This window comes from Symphalangus syndactylus, chromosome X, assembly GCF_028878055.3.
Source record: "Symphalangus syndactylus isolate Jambi chromosome X, NHGRI_mSymSyn1-v2.1_pri, whole genome shotgun sequence".
Taxonomy (NCBI): Eukaryota; Metazoa; Chordata; class Mammalia; order Primates; family Hylobatidae; genus Symphalangus; species Symphalangus syndactylus.
Genome location: NC_072447.2, coordinates 51,307,483 through 51,324,461, shown reverse-complemented (window position 1 = coordinate 51,324,461; position 16,979 = coordinate 51,307,483). Strand labels below are relative to the sequence as shown.

The 16,979-nt window shown below is 42.9% G+C and overlaps 2 protein-coding genes across 3 annotated transcripts in view; one reads left to right on the top strand and one right to left on the bottom strand.

Moving 5' to 3' along the window:
- LOC134736052 (uncharacterized) overlaps window positions 1-447 on the top strand; it is a 38,965-nt gene extending 38,518 nt beyond the window's left edge. Inside the window, exon 6 of one of the 2 annotated variants that reach the window (XR_010119756.1) lies at window positions 165-181. Coding sequence is in view for 1 of the 2 variants with exons in the window: in XM_063635229.1 (XP_063491299.1) it covers window positions 165-197 (33 nt within the window). In the remaining variant the exon portion in view is untranslated. Of the gene's footprint in view, window positions 1-164 lie in introns of both variants that reach the window. The other variant, XM_063635229.1, reaches the window with a different exon arrangement.
- Window positions 448-2,594: 2,147 nt separating this feature from the next.
- On the bottom strand, window positions 2,595-3,969 carry LOC129475280 (putative ferritin heavy polypeptide-like 19). Its single transcript, XM_055267419.1, has 3 exons — window positions 3,780-3,969; window positions 3,342-3,505; window positions 2,595-3,233 (listed from the first exon to the last, which is right to left on the bottom strand). Exons 1-3 carry the CDS (start codon window positions 3,967-3,969, stop codon window positions 2,814-2,816), a joined length of 774 nt encoding a protein of 257 aa, XP_055123394.1. The 3' UTR covers window positions 2,595-2,813.
- Between the last annotated feature and the right edge of the window lie 13,010 nt (window positions 3,970-16,979).

The following is a 16,979-nucleotide window of genomic DNA, read 5'->3' as shown; positions in this document are numbered from 1 at the left end:
AAATGAGTGGCTAAGATGGGATTTGAACCCAGGCAATCTGAGATTAAGAAAACACTACACCAAATTTTCTCTCCAAAACAGAAAATTAAGAAGTCCCCTCAGTCAACTTAAAGTTTGAAACACTCAAAAATTAATGCTTGCTCTGTTCTTTCTCATATCCACAGGAGAACAGTCAACGGACATATATATTTCAATAGGTAATACTGAGACGAAGTCAGAGAACTCAGAAGTCCTTACAGTAGGCAGCGAAAGAGATGCAGTGAGAAGACCAAGTTTGACAAAGATGTATAAAAAGGCGAAAGCATTTTCTGTAAACTGAACTCAAAGTGCCAGAATCCTAATTTTTAAGAAAAGTGTTAAAGTGCACTCATATGGAAATGTGGAAGATAATTATTGCACTGCTAAACTTGTTCATATCTTAATAAATGCTTATATGGTTTGACTGTGTCCCCACCCAAATCCCATCTTGATTTGTACTCTCATAATTCCCATGTTTTGTGGGAGGGACCCAGTGGGAGATAATTGAATCACTGGGGCGGTTTCCCCCATACTGTCCTACCAGTAGTGAGTAAGTCTCACAAGATCTGATGGTTTGATAAGGGGAAACCCGTTTTGCTTGGCTCTCATTCTCTTCTCTTGTCTGCCGCCATGGGAGACTACTTTTCACCTTCCACCATGATTGTGAGGCTTCCCCAGCCACGTGGAACTGTAAGTCCATTAAACCTCTTTCTTTTGTAAATTGCCCAGTCTTAGGTATGTCTTTATCAGCAGCATGAAAAATGGACTAATACAGTGCCCAAAACAATCCACTAACTTTAAAATGATGCGAACTACCCACGTGCCTCTGACTAAAATATACAGTCTGTAAATTTTTGACTTTTACCTTTCTAGCCCACAAAAGAAACAAGATTTTTTTGTTTCTTGTTTCTTTGTAACTTTCTTTTGTGGCACAGAAAATAGATGTTTTAAGTATTTTTCAACAGACATGGACAACGTTATGGTTTACATGGATGGAGGTTTCCTTTGGTCAAATAGAGAGTGGACTGAGAGAGGAGAAGAGTTTTTAAAGGGGAACAAGAAAAAAATCTTAGAGAAACAGGTGTATCATTTCCATATGGAAACTTCTTCTTACTAGAAATAATACCTTTCTATCCATAGCCATTAAGAAAAGGTAAAAGGCGAACTTTTCTCTATATCTTGAAAGGAGAAACCAGAGGCCACACTGAGCTTCTCAGGAACAGGATGATTTTGAGGTAAGCTTGGGGCAGACATTGGGAATAAGCTAACAAACTTGGGGCAGATAAAGGTCAAGGTGGGACCAGCAACTCTCTGGGTGTTCAAACACCTCAACCATCGTCTAAATGTTAGCTGCCCTGCACTTTGGACTAGATTTCTCGTACTCTGCCTTATAGTCTCTTTCTGGTGAGCCCATCCAATCACATGACTTCAATACCATCTATAAAATGTCCCCCATATGTCTACTTCCAAACGTGACATTTTTGCAACTCCTTGATTCACATTTCCACTTGGATGTCTAATAAAAATCTGATTTTACATGGCATGCATTCCCCGCTCTTCCACCCCAGGGGACCCCTGCAACCATCCCCACGGGAGATAAAAACACCATCATCAACCCAGGTGCTCAGGTCCAAACTTCAGAACTTACATTATATTCCCCCTCTCCCATTCCTCACTTCCTGTCCATGGGTAAAGTTTGTCTCCCCTTGTCGAAAATCCATCTGGAACTTGTCTTCCTCTCTTCATTTCCTCAGCCACCATCACAGCTCAAGCTGCACTAGTCTCCTACCTGGATCAGCTATACTGGCTCTACCTGGTCTGCACCTTCAACTCTCTGCCACCCCTCTATATTCTTCAAAGCAGACAGTCACTGCCTTGACATTTGGAGGTATTTATTCTACTTTATATTTATTCTACTTTATATTCAATATCGCAAATTTGACCTTCAGCTTTGACCTTATGTTTTTCAGTCCTTCTTTTGAGCTGTTCTTTTAACCAGCTTTAATGGAAGAAATGGTACAATTGAAGGGCAATATGCAGGAAGTCACCTCATATCTGTGGGGAAGGCAGCCTAAGGCTCAGTCCCATTATCCGTGTCACTCAAGGTGAGCTTGCCAAAGAGGTACTCGGCCATACTGTCCTCCAGAGCCCCCATCTTGCTGCCCAGAAGCAAGAATACTTAGCACTTGCATGTTTTAAAAAGATAACTTTTCATGTCAAGTTAAAGACTGTATTATTTTTATCCCTGCCCAATCTCATTCACTTCCCTTCTTCTCCAGAGGCAACCGCTAGGATGAATTCCATACCATGTTTTACACCATACCATGCATATGCACCCACAGATACCATGGCCCAAGACAGCACACCCCACCCGACCCCACCCACCCCACACATCTCACCCCACCCTACCCCACCTCACCCCACCCCATCCCACATGCCCTCAGAGTTTCTAAGGGGAAGGCTAATGTGTTTTCCAGGGGCCCATAAAATACCTTTCCCCTCCACCCCCGCAGATCCTGAGCTGCATGCAGATGGGGCAGAGCTGAATGGAAAGACTGCTGGATACCTACTTTAAACCTGCATGGGGATGTGCCCTGATTCCGAAAAGGTGAGAGTGCTGCAGACACACATCAGCTGGACACCTTTATTGCTTTGAGAACAGGTAACTTTATTGCTAACAACGGTCAAACTGAGAGGAGAAAAATGAAGAGAATGTTCTGAAACGGCAACATGGACGCCCCGCCTGGTGGCGCGAGCAGGGGAAGGCACCCCGTGGCTGCGGGGCCTGTCTGGGCTCAGGTGTGTTTCTGGCTGCCGCCCAGGGTGAGCTTGTCAAAGAGGTACTCTGCCAGGCCTGCTTCCGGGGCCCCCATCTCGCGCAGGTTGCTCAGGTAGCCACCCAGCTCTTTGATGGTCTTGGCCTGCTGGTTCAGGAGGTGGTTCTCCAGGAAGTCGCAGAGCTGGGGGTCGCCGTTCTCCTTGGCCAGCTGGTGCAGCTCCAGGAGGCTCTGGTTGATGCTCTTCTCCAGGTGGAAGGCGCACTCCATGGCCTTGAGCCCGCTCTCCCAGCCTTGGCCCTCTGGCTTCCTGATGTCATAAAGGTAGATGCGGCCACCGCACAGGTTCTGCAGCCTCATCAGCTCCTGGGCATGCTCCCTTTTCTCCTGCGACTGGCGCAGGAAGTAGCGGTCAAAGTGCTCCAGGGCCTTGTCGTCCTGGTCGAAGTAGAAAACCATGGACAGGTACACATAGGATGCGTGGAGCTCCAGGCTGTTGTGGGTGTTGATGGCGGCCTCACAGCAGGGGTGTTGGTACCGTCGCACCTGCAACAGCAGGCCCAGGGCAGGCAGCGCGGGCGCGGGGAGGAGGGGAAAAGCGGTGGGTTCGCCAGGGGCCCGGAGCGGGTAGGGGCATCGGCGTGGGCAGTGTCGGCGGCGGTGACGGAGGGCGGGGTCCTCCGGGCCAGGCGGTGGTGTGGTCGCAGGCTCTGCTAAGGTACCGGAAGTGGGCGGTGGAGACCGTTATGGGGGGAGGGGCGCACGACGTCGGGCGGGTGTGGGCTGCTGCGTAGCCGCGCGGGACTTCCGACAGGTAGGGGTGGGGGAGCGTGCTGAGTTCCATTGGCATGGGCGGCCTGGGGAACTGGGCACTATCAGACCTCTGCGCTACGTCAATTCTGCAGTAACTTTTCTAGTGTCCAAGGACTTTCGCCTGTCCCCTGATTGTTCCCCTCTATGACAGCTTGTTCTCGTTTCATAGACCTCTTGTCTTTCTTAAACTCTGAGAGTATGTTCTGGTAACGTTTTCCTCTGTTTCCTGTATTATATCCTTTTTTCCCTCCTCCAGAATGAGTTTTATTTGTGCATCTTCCTCACTTTCCTTAAATATCTGGAAAACGTTTGTCCATTCATGATTGGAATCAAGGACTGGGTTAGCCTCGGTGATGAGCATGGATCGAATGCACAGTTGTGAGTCTGGGTGACCAATAGGATTCTCCCATGAACAGGAGGGTGGAGTGTGTCAATTAGGGAGTGCTCATCTCCTTTGGAGATAAAGGTATAGAGCTCCCAGGCAGAGTAGGAACTATTTCAAATGCCCAAAGCATGGCATTTCTCTGGCATTGGAAAACTTTAGTGGATCTGTCTTCTAGGTAAATGTCAGCTTCCCTTTAAATGCTCATCCATGTCTGCTGCACCCTGAAGTTTAATTCTCTCTGCAGGAGAGATGTCTCCACATGACAGGGAATGTGATTTCAGATATGTTTTGAGGATCAAAGCTTAAAAACCAGAGTAAAGACTCCGTTTTTAAAATTTACTTCGAAAAGTCCTGTATGTTCACAGTTTTAGGTACTCAATAACTAATCCTCATGTCTTCCCTGCTAAATTTAAAACCAATTAGTAGACACAGGACTCAGCTCACTGAAGAACAAACTTAGGTCTGCAGCAAAATGAACTTGCTAGTACTTTTCAAATCTTCCAATTAGAGAAACTCACTGTGGCAGAATAACTTCACCAAAGCTTATTTGTTTTCATCTTGGTCCACAAGTAACCATATTTTTCAAGCTACTCTTGTGATTTGATGGGGGCATGTACTGATTTCTGGCTATTGGAATATGAAAATAACTGATGTATGGCCAAATAAGGCGTAGTTTATAGGACACACCCTGTGCAATCCATGTCTCGAGTGAAGAAGAACAGACCCTACAATATGACATATCCAATTTGGAGAAGGAGCCTGGAACTTTGGAAAACTTATGGAGAATGTTCCCTCATCATTGTCACCACCACTGGACCTTGATAAAAACAAAAAATAAAAATTTACTTTAAAAGCTGAAGAGATTAGGAACGTTTGTTACAGGAGATAGCCTCTTCTAACTAATCAAATTAGCTAGTCAAAGAAGGTACTGGATAACCACAGGCTGTACCCACAGGGTCCTGTAGGCTTATGGCACTGGAGTGCATTCCAGAACACACCCTCTCAGTGGGAAGGCAGATGAGAAAAAGGAGAGGTTTAGATAGCTCTGGGTTATCACACTTTCTTCCTTTTGCTTACTGCACCAAATATATATATATATATGAACCCATACACACACACACACACACACACACACACACACACATATATTTCAATCCTTCTCCTTTTTTTCCTTCTGGAGAGTGAAATGTAAAATCCCTCATTGGCCAGGCATGGCAGCTTACCTCTGTAATCTCAGCACTTTGGGAGGCCAAGGCAGGCAGATTGCTGGAACCCAGGAGTTCAAGTCCATCCTGGGCAACATGATGAAACACACCTCTACAAAAAAAAATATTTTAAAAAATAGGCATGGTGGCACACACCTGTAGTCCCAGCTACTCAGGAAACTGAGTTGGGAGAATTGCCTAAGCCCAGGAAGTCGAGGCTGCAATGAACCGTGATCCCACCACTGCATTCCAGCCTGGGCGACAGGAGTGAGAGACTTGGTCTCCAAAAGGAAAAAAAAAAAAAAAAGAAAAATCCCTCATGGACTCTTGAGGATCAAGGAAAAATGTTTTCCTTCTGCCTCAATGTCCTGGAATAAAATCAGGCTGGTCCTTGGGTACCTAACCTTAAGCCAGGAACACAAAGCACAGGGGCAGAGATCACGACTATCTGACCCCAGAGCCAGTCAGCTGTGGTGAGGAAGGTGGGACATGTAGCAACATAAAGCTGTCCTGGAATCACATACCTGGAATCTGTGTTTGGGTGGAGCAGTTCCCCAGAAAAGGGGAATGCTAGTTCCAGGACTGGTGGTGGGAGGCTAAGCAGGTGGTACCACAGATAGTAGCATTCAGTTTTCCCTACTGAGCCATGAGATCTGCAGAGTTAGGAGGTTCCCATGTCTGTCTTTGTTTCCCACACTACACCATGCCGGCACCTAGCACATTCTTCTGCTTTGGAAAGGAGTATAATGAGGAAGAAGCAACAAAAGTGGGCTAGGAAATCAAAGGAACAGATTGTTGGAAGTATGTCAACTCCCAACTACAAACATGAAATGCCTTTGGGCAGCATGCTGCCTCAATGCTCTGTGTGAGGCCCAGGGTTAAGGAACATGGCCACAGTGAGCACTGGTTAATAAAGGTGGCCAGGGGCTGGGCAGATTGGCTCACACTGTAATCCCAGCACTTTGGGAGGCCGAGGTGGGTAGATCACCTGAGGTCAGAAGTTTGAGACCAGCCTGGCCAACATGGTGAAACTCCGTCTCTACTAAAAACACAAAAAAGTAGCTGGGTATGGTGGCATGCACCTGTAATTCCAGCTACTCGGGAGGTTGAGGCAGGAGAATCGCTTGAACCTGGGAGGTGGGGATTACAGTGAGCCGAGATTGGACCATTGCACTCTGGCCTGGGCAACAAGTCTCACCAAAAAAAAAAAAAAAAAGTTGACCAGGAAGCCAGTCTCAGCTCTGTCACCAGAGAAGTAGATGATTTAATGAGTCCTTACCAGACCAGATGATTTTCAACATTCTTGGGAATCCTCACAATTTTGTGAGGTAGGAATGGTTATTGTACCCATGAGGAATCTGTGATCCTAAATATAAAGCCCTTGCCCAAGATGATACAGAAACAGAATTCAATGTTAGGGCGGATGCTCAACTAGAACTGTGGGACCACAGTCAGGTTTTCAATGAAATGCAGTGTAATGAGGTCGCTGGGTCGTATAATATCTCATGGCCTCTCCCTGCTTTAGTGAGCACAAAGATATGTAGAGAGAAGCAGAAAATAGCTGCTGTGATTCCGTAGCAGCACAAACTACCACCCTCTCTTGCCAAGTGTTCCTGGGACAGCCCTTTCCTCCGGCAAGGTCAAGTTTCTCCTATGCAACTGCACAGAACAAATACTCCTTGTTCAATTTCTACTGGGAAATGAGTTTAAGTAAATTGTTTTTAAAAATGTGAGGCTATAGTATGAGGTAGAACAAAGCTTTTCCTCAGGAGGCTGCCAAGCCTCTCTTCGTGGATGGGATGAGGAGTTTAGGCTTTTTATCACTCCTCTGTTGTGCTAACCCACACTTTAGGATTGTGCTTGATTTACATACTGTGTGTCTACATTTTAGGTGGCATTTCTTTATAAAGTGTTGGTCCCCCATCCTTGTGCAATGGGGATAATCAGCATTGAACTATAAGAGTACAGCTGATGCTTGGATTGCCTTTCCTGGTAGAATTGAAATACATTTTATTTAACACCCTACTCCTTCTCCAAAACTCTTGTTCCTTGGTCAATTTTCTGAATAACTGGTGCTATCTGTGTCTGATTATTTCTAGCTTGACTGTAATTATGTGACTTTTCACGAAGATGGTCTTCCTTTCCTTCCTCTATCTCTTAACAGTTTGCTGCACAGAAATCCCAAATAATTGTTTACTGGTTATAGACACCTCTTTGGTTTATGTAGACCAGTGATTCTCAAACGCAATCCATAAGTCTCCCCACTGAATCTCTGAGTCTGTTGGTGCAGGGCGGGGGTGATGTGAAAGACAATTTTCAGGGTCCACATTCTGCATTTAATGTTCAACAAGAGAATCAGCTTCATTTCGTCCAAAAACTAGCACACAGAGCAATGGGAATCACCACTGATCCTAAATGCTCTCCTGATAGTTATTTTATTATTGATTCCATGTGCTTCAAAGCTCAAATACCTCATTGCATGTTTTATTCTAGAAGGATTTCAAATGGATGACTCTGTCACTCGTGGTAGGAGACAGTGACTCTTTCATGGAGAGTTTTAGTCTAGCAATGGCCACAGTACCGCTTTACTGCTTGTCAAATCACCCATTTTATCCAATGAAGAGTGTGGAAGAGGAGTGATACGGTTTGGTTCTGTGTCCCCACCGAAATCTAATCTCGAATGTAATCCCCACCTGTTGAGGGAGGGACATGGTGGGAGTGATTTGATCATGGGAGCAGTTTCCCCTATGTTGTTCTCCTGATAGTGAGGGAGTTCTCACAAGATCTGATGGTTTTAAAAGTGACAGTTTCACTTGCACTTTCTCCCTTTCCTGCTGCATGTAAGACATGCCTTCCTTCCCCTTTGCCTTCTGCAATGATTGTAAGTTTCCTGAGGCTTCCCCAGCCATGTAGAACTGTGAGTCAATTAAACCTCTCGTTTATAAATTATTCATTCTCAGGTAGTATCTTTATAGCAGTGTGAGAATGGACTAATATAGATTACTGGTACTGGCAGAGTGGAGTACTGCTATAAAGATATCCTGAAAACATGGAAGCAACTTTGGAACTGGGTAACAGGCAGAGGTTGGAACACTTTGGTGGGCTCAGAAGAAGACAAGAAGATGTCAGAAAGTTTGGAACTGCCTAGAGACTTGTTGAATGGTCTTGATCAAAATGCTGACAGTGATATGGATAATGAAGTCCAGGCTGAGATAGAATAGAAAAACCCATTTTCTGAAGAGAAATTCCAGCTGGCTGCAGAAATTTGCAAACATAGCAAGGAGCCACATGTTAATAGGCAAGACAATGGGGAAAAAGTCTCCAGTTCATGTCAGAGATCTTCACAACAGCCCCTCCCTTCACAGACCCAGAGGCCTAAGAGGGAAAAATGGTTTCATGAGCTGGGCCTAGGGCCATGCTACTCTGTGCAGTCTCAGGGCATGGTGCCCCTCATTCCAGCTGATCCAGCTCCAGCTGTGGCTAAAAGGGGTCAAGGTACAGCTCAGGCTGTTGCTTCAGATGGTGCAAGTCCCAAGCCTTGGTGGCTTCCATGTGGTGTTGGGCCTGCAGGAGCACAGAAGACAAGAGTTGAGCTTTGGGACCCTCTGCCTAAACTTCCCAGGATATATGGAAATGACTGGATGTCCAGGCAGAAGTCTGCTGCAGGAGTGAATCCCTTATAAGGAACTCTACTGAGGCAATACAGAGGGGAAATGTGTGTTTGGAGCCCGTGCACAGAGTCCCCACTGGGGCACTGCCTAGTGGAGCTGTGAGAAGAGGGCCACCATTGTCCAGACCTCATAAGTGTAGATCCATCATCAGTTTGTACTGTGCACCTGGAAAAGCTGCAGGCACTCAATGCCAGCCTATGAAAACAGCTGCGGAGCTGTGCCCTGCAGAGCCATAGTGGTGGAGCTGTCCAAGGCCATGGAAGCCCACTCCTTGCATCAGCATGCTCTGGATGTGAGACATGGTGTCAAAGGAGAATTTGGAGCTTGAAGATTTAATGACTACCTGGGCAGGTTTTAGACTTGCATGGGGCCTCTGGCTTCTTTGTTGTGGCCAATTTTTTTCCACTTGGATGGGAAAATTTCCCCAATGCCTATACCTCCATTGTATCTTGAAAGTAACTAGCTTCCTTTTGATTTTACAGGCTCATAGGTGAAAGGGACTTGCCTTGTCTCAGATGAGACTTCAGGCTTGGACTTTTGAATAAATGCTGGAAAGAGTTAAGACTTTGGTGGACCATTAGGAAGGCATGATTGGTTTTGGAATGTGAAAAGCACATGAGATTTGGAGGGGCCAGGGGCCCGGTGATATGGTTTGGCTCTGTGTCCCCACCCACATTTCTCATTTCAAATTGTAATCCTCACGTGTTGAGGGAGGGACCTGGTGGGAGTGATTGGCTCATGGGGACAGTTTCTCCAGTGCTGTTCTCATGACCGTGAGGGAGTTCTCATGAGATCTTCATTGCCAAAAGCAGTGTTATGAATAAAGTTAACCTTGGAAATTAAATTTAAATCATTTTTGCATTGCTAGTTAACATTTCTAAGAATAGAATAACCAAGTTTTCTTCACATAAATCAAGTGTACACATTCTCCTAGATTTTCTTCAAATCTCTATGTTTGCCCTTTTTCTGTGCAATAAAATATTTATGTATTTTTGTATTTATGTATTGTCTCACCAGGAGTGATGAATATTTTCTTAAGCTTATGTCATCCAACAATGGTGTTATTTAAATACTGTAAAAAGTTACCAGGGAAGCTTCTGTAGTCTACTTAAAATATAGTATAAGTGAGAGAAGCTCATTTTACTTTTTATTTTTAATTTTCATGGGTATATAGTAGGTGTATATGGGGTACATAGGATATTTTGGTACAGACATGCAATGCATAAAAACATCATGGAAAATTGGGTATCTGTTTCCTCAAGCATTTATTATTTGTGTTAGAAACAATCCAATTATACTCTCAGTTATTTTTAAATGTACACTTAAATTATTATTGACTATACTCACCCTGTTGTGCTATCAAATACTAGGCTTTAATCATTCTTTCTATTTTTATGTACTCATTAACCATTCCTACCTCCCACCCCTGGCCTCCACTACCATTTCCAGCCTATGGTAACCATCCTTCTATTCTCTGTGTCCATGAGTTCAACTGTTTTGATTTCTAGATGCCACAAAATAAATAAGAACATGCAAAGTTTGTCTTTATGTGCTCGGTTTATTTCGCTTAACATAATGAGCTCCAGTTCCATCTATGTTGTTGCAAATGATAGAATCTTATTTTTTTTTATGGCTGAATAGTACCACATTGTGTAAATGTACCACATTTTCTTCATTCATTTATCTGTTAATGGATATGTAGGGTGCTTCCAAATCTTAGCTATTGTGAACAATGCTGCAGCAAACATGGGAGTACAATATCTGTTCGACATACTTATTTCCTTTCTTTTTTTTTTTTTTTTTTTTTTGAGACGGAGTCTCGCTCTGTCGCCCAGGCTGGAGTGCAGTGGCGCAGTCTCGGCTCACTGCAAGCTCCGCCTCCCGGGTTCACGCCGTTCTCCTGCCTCAGCCTCTCCAAGTAGCTGGGACTACAGGCGCCTGCCACCACGCCCGGCTAATTTTTTTTTGTATTTTTAGTAGAGACGGGGTTTCACTGTGGTCTCGATCTCCTGACCTCGTGATCCGCCCGCCTCGGCCTCCCAAAGTGCTGGGATTACAAGCGCGAGCCACCGCGCCCAGCCTATTTCCTTTCTTTGGGTATACACCCAGCAATAGGATTGGGACTTACATCCCAAGCCCAATAACGCTGTGGTTTTTGTAGAGTAGTAGAGGTGCTGCCTTGGTGGTTTTGGATAAGATCCAGAGGAATTCTCTGGATTACCGACAGAGACACTTGGTCTTTTCCCTTACTTTCTTCTAAATATATGGAGTCTCCCTCTCTGTGCTGAGCCACCTTGAACTGGGGGTGTGGTGATGTAAGCACCCATGTAGCCACCACTACTGGCAGTGTGCCGGGTCAGACCTCAAGCCAGCACAGCACTGTGCCTTGCTCAAGGTCCTTCCCTTCAGGGTGGCAAAAAACTGACTTCTTATGTAAGCTATTAGTGTGAGGAAGAATAAACTAAAATTGATTCCCAATTTCTTTTGATTACTAGCACAAAACAGATTTATTGAATTTAAAACTTCATACTAAATTCAACAATAAATGTAAAACAACTAAAGCTGTGTTATTTTTTCAACACTTATGTGTTTAAACTATGTTTGTGTAAAATGATCTTCTGTATTCTACCTTGATTACATTTTGGGGGCATGAATTGTTTCTTAATTATGGAAAATTTCAAAACATATATTCCCATGTTCTCATCTCACAGCTTTAAAAATTATTACCTCATGGCAAACTTTCTCACCTTCTACCTGATACATTATTTTGAAGAAAATCAAGGACATTGTATCATTTCATTCATAAATATTTCTTGATATATTTCTCCCAATGAGAACTCCTTTTTATATTAAAAATCACCACACTCCCATTAATTTTGTTTTCAAATTATGGATTTGTGATTATAAAGTCAAAACAATCACTTTCAAAGATCAAAATTTTGTTGTTAGAAAAAATGTGTGTATTTTATTCTGTGTGAGTGATTGTGGCTGAGATAATGTTTTATGTCAATTAGCAGTTATGTGAGACACTGCTCTAAAAAGCAAAGCACTGCAGTCAGCAAAGGATCAGGAATTATGTTTTCCCCTATTTTGATGGGAAAAATACAACTGCAGAGTTACCTATAAGCCAACATAGAGCTACTAAATGTTATATATAAAGTTTTGGTGCCGCAAAAGAAATAGCACTCGAATATAACATTTTCTTTTAATTCTCAGCAAGGCAAGTTACTTCTATAGAAGGATGCACGCTTACAGATGGAGCAATGGTGAGCACACACTTGGACAAGGGAGGGGAAGGGGTTCTTATCCCTGATGCACATGGCCCCTGCTGCTGTGTCATTCCCCTGTTGGCTAGGGTTAGACCACACAGGCTAAACTAATTCTGATTGGCTAATTTAAAGACAGTGACAGGGTGAGTGGTTTGGCAGGAAAAATGGTTATGACAGAGCAGGTAATCGGAATGAGTCAGGGTGGAGTAGGTAATCGGAATGAGTCAGGGTGGAGCAGGTAATTGAAAAAGGTTGCTTTATGAGGAAGTTAAGTTTAAAAGTAGAAGGTAAAGAATTGAACATACTGACATATTGATTCTTTGAAAATAAATTTAGAACTCATATCTAACAACCCCTCCCCTTGTATTTCCTTACAGCTTTCTTTTCAAACCTTTTTTTAACATGTCTTGGCTTAGTTGTCTTGCTTGATTTTCCAAAAGAAGAAGCTTCTCTGGATAAGGTGGAGGATAGTTAAGGGAGGTTTTAGTATGCGCCATTTTTATGAGCCTCTGCATCAACCTACAGATGCATGGTATGACACAGCACCCGACAAGAATAAGTACACCCATTACGGCTGTGAGGGAAGTAAGAATTGAGGCTATTATTCCTTTCCATTTACTGAACTACTTTTCTAGCCATCCTGTAAAGGGGTCATTTACCCCTGAGTTGTTGGCTAACTCATTGGACAGAGCAGTCAGACCTTGCAATGCCTTTGTTATACTTCCATCAGGGGTGGTGGTGTTTGGGATGAAGGTACAACATTGAGTTTTAATCATGACGCAAACTCCTCCTCTTTCTGCTAATATCATGTCTAAGGCTATCCTATTTTCCCAAGCCATCTTGCTAGTAGCCCCTAATTGTTCAGCTATTCCTTTAACAGCATCTCTAGTGTAGTTAATAAATCGCTGTTGGTTGTAGTAGATGTAGTTTATCCAATCTACATTTTTATTAATTGTCATCTACCAAAATATTGACTTAAATCCTGCAGCTATTTGATTTCAGGTTTTAAATTGATCTGGTATTCTCTGTGGGACTCCAATTGTGTCTAAATAGACATGAGAGTCTAAAGACCCATAAGGGGCTTCTCTCGTTTTACGATGTCTTATTTTTCCTTCCTCTGGTTGATGAAATGCCAGGATGAAAGGGATAGCCAATTGGACTAAAGCACAAGTGCCACTCGTTATTCGGCAGAGTGTCCAGTAAAGGTTCACCACAATACCACCACACATCTGCTCGGAGATGAACAAGGGCTGACTGATTGATAAGCTCTTGAAAATTCTTAAGCTCACTGCATCCCTTCAGGTCTACAAGGAATGCTAAGTTTCCTCCCTGTCGTGAGAGACACAAAGTGAACTTAGTGTTGGGAAACTGAAGCTGGATGGCCCTCGGGGGCTCGGCATATAGCAGAAAGAGAGCTTGGCATGACTTACTATTCTAAGCTGTAGAATCCTGGAAAAGAGCTACCATGCAGCCCATGCCTGATCGACTGGAGGACCACCTTAGTGGAAAAGGGACAATCTGGGTCTCTGGCCTGCTGTGTGCAAAAGCATAACAATTGCTTTTGTTTAACATGTGGATGGAATATTTGATCCATTCCAACTGGTATCCTGTCTTAATTGCCAAAGTTTGTTTTAAATCTTTAACTTTTAGGATAGCTATCTTGGTCTTGTTGTTAGATGGAGGAGGAGCAATTATTCCGTTGTGAGAGGTTTTGGAAGAAGGCTTAGAGGAAGGTGCAGGCGTTGGAGGATCAAAGAAATGCATTTTAAAGAATCTAATAGGGTTTGCCCCTGAAACCTCAGCCCCTATACCATAAAAGCCAGTTCCAGGCTTAAAGAAAGGAACTGGCTTAGAAAAGGGAGAGAACTTTGAGGGTTTGAGATAATAACCCGTATAGAATTACATTGGTTTAGCTGACAGTTAGCGGGGAGGGCCATCCTTCTAGTAAAATGAATGTATGGTTTTAGGAAATTACAAAAACCTTTTGGGGCAGTCCATTCTTGCTCTTTAGTGGTCCACAAAACGTTGGACTAACTATGGCATAAAAGCTCTACAACAGAGAGCAAGACTCCTGGTTGACACTGGGGTCTTTATCAAAATCTCCCCGGATTAAATGGTGCCAATTCACTAATGCCCAGTCTGAGGAGAGTCAGGAGGGACAGAGGTACTTTTCTGAAGTAGAGAGCTTTGACTTGGCAAGTCCCCACAGGATATAACAAGGCAAGCATTAAATGCAATAGTTTGAGGTGAAATTGACTTGGTTATGTTAATAACTAGATGGTCAGCAATAGAGCGAGGAAAGAAGAAAGAAGAAAGAGTAATAGAATAGATGAAAGAGAGTAAAATTTTTCTTAGCTTTAGTTTGGTAGGGTTTTTCCCTGGGACCATGGCCCACCATTCAGGAGGGGGCGGCACTCTGTTGACTCAGGTGTGATGAGTCCATCCCCTTTCCACTGTACGAACAGCAGTCTCGGTAGTTAGCAGCACAAGTTAGGGTCCTTCCCAGGCTGGCTTGAGTTTTCCTTCTTTCCACCCTTTGATGAGAACATGATCCTCAGGCTGGTGCTGGTTTACTGGAAATTCTAGGGGTGGTACCTGTGCTAAAAGACTTTTAGTTTTGAGGGAAAGGAAAGTAGAAGATAAACCAAGTATATGATTTCTAAGAAATTGATCTTTTGTTTTAAATGTGGGGACATCAGCAGTGGACTTTATAGTCCTTGGTGCCTTCTTACTGAGAAATTTCCTTTAGCACCTATTTTTATTAGTTTTTAGACCAAAGAAAGCCAAACACCATTTTATATTTGACAATGGTTCCTGTATGATCTTTATACCAGATAAGCTAAATTTCACCTTTATATTAGTGTGTTATTAATGTTAAACTCAATTTTAATAAAACCTTGTAGACCTATTTATCCAATTTTAACATGTGACCATAAGATAAGATTTTTATAGACTCTTTTCAACCGTTTGTAATTTTTGTTAAAGAACAGGTTAGTGCTTTAAGAAAAACCTGTTGTGCTTTTAATGTCCAGTTCACAGAAAAACTGGATGATACCTCTTTAACTTTAGCCAATATGTTTACACACAGAATTTCCTTTACAATTAATGTTTCAAAACTTGCTTAAACCTTTAAAACTATATATATATTTAACCTTTTAATGTAGGTAAAAATCCACATTCTTATGCCTCCTTATAATCCTTTTACCAAAGGTATATTTTACTTTCCTTATACATCTTGCACATAAACTTTCTTCAATAGTTTTACATTCAGGAGGCCTAATTACTTTTAAATTAGACAACATTTCTTGCATAAATTCCCTTTTATAACTTTTTTTTCACGACTTTCACAGATAATTCTTTGACATGTCTCAACTTTCTGACTTGTTGCAAACATCCCTTTCTTTAAACAACCAGTTGATTTATTTTAGGACAAGAATTTACCATATAACTCTCTTTTTACATAAATTCTCCTCCTTTTTTTTCCCAAAGAGGATAACCATTCTTTTCCAAAGCGAACTTCCTTCATGTCTGTGGACTAGACTGCCTAAGGCCACAAGATTAGAAGTCAGGATAATACATGTTACACTGTTAACTTTTAGCAAACTTTACTTTTTGTTGAAAACCTTATAAATTTGGGATTTCAATTATCCTTTGCTATTAATAAGACCTTGTTTAGTCCAAAGTAACTTACAATTGGTATAGATGGTTCCTTCCTGGTTCTGTAAGTACTTTATGGCTTGGCTGAGTGCAAACAGCTCCCACGTTTGAGCAGACTATTATTAGGCAATTTTCCTAACTCTGCTGTTACAAGAGTTTTCCTATTAATTACTGAGTACCTATTGTGTCTTTTTCCTTCAATTACTTGGGAGGAACCATCTATCTCCTGTCCTGAAGGGAGTTCCTCATAGGTCTGGTCGGACCTTTGTATAGTAATTAATTAAGATTTAGATCCCCTGTTAGGAAACCTGCTGAGTTAAGGGAATTATCAGTGGTTAATTTTAAATCATCTTTTTCTAACAGAATAGCGCCATACTTTAAGATTTTTGAGTTAGTAAGCTACCTTTTTGCTTTTTTTTTTTTTTCCTTAGGATAGTTCTGAACTGGCGAGGTGTGCTCACAATGAGGTTTCCTCTAAAAGTTATTTTTCTACTTTCTTCTGCTACCAAAGCAGTTGCCGCTACAGATTGAATTCATTTGGGCCATCCGCGGGTTACTGGGTTAAGGATTTTTGATAGGAAGGCTACGGGTTGTCAGTGGCCTCAGTGCTTTCGGGCTATGCCCTTGTTTACACTGACAACAAGGTGGTATTGGAGTGTTATAGTGTCACAGAGAAGACCTTCAATTATCAATTATAGGTTTTAAATTTACTCTGGCCTTTAAAGGAATATGGTACATTGTTTTCTCTTTACTACTTCTATCTCTCTCATTCTCTCTGACTTTCTATTTCTCTCTCTCTCTAACTCCCTCTTTGTCTCTTCCTCTCTCTCTCTCTTTCCTCTCTCTCTCTCTTTCCCCCCTCTGTCTCTCTCCTCTCTGCTGGTCTTTCCCTGCCTCTGCCAGCCACTTATGCTGCTGTTCTCCCCTCTCCTTCCCCTTTCACCCCGGAGACTAAAAGTTCCTCTGAGGAGGAGACAACATTAGACGGGGGGAAACAAACAGAAGAGCGAGCAGCCTCTGAATCGGCTAAAAACGTGATAAGCTCATGTTTAGGTCCCACCTCCAAATTTATAAAGGGCTCCTGGTGGGACTCAAGATAAAAGAGACAGAGCCCCTGACACCCCTATTCTTCCTCAAAAGTTACGGGTGGAAGGGCTTCTTTCTTCTTTCTTAGTTCAGGACAT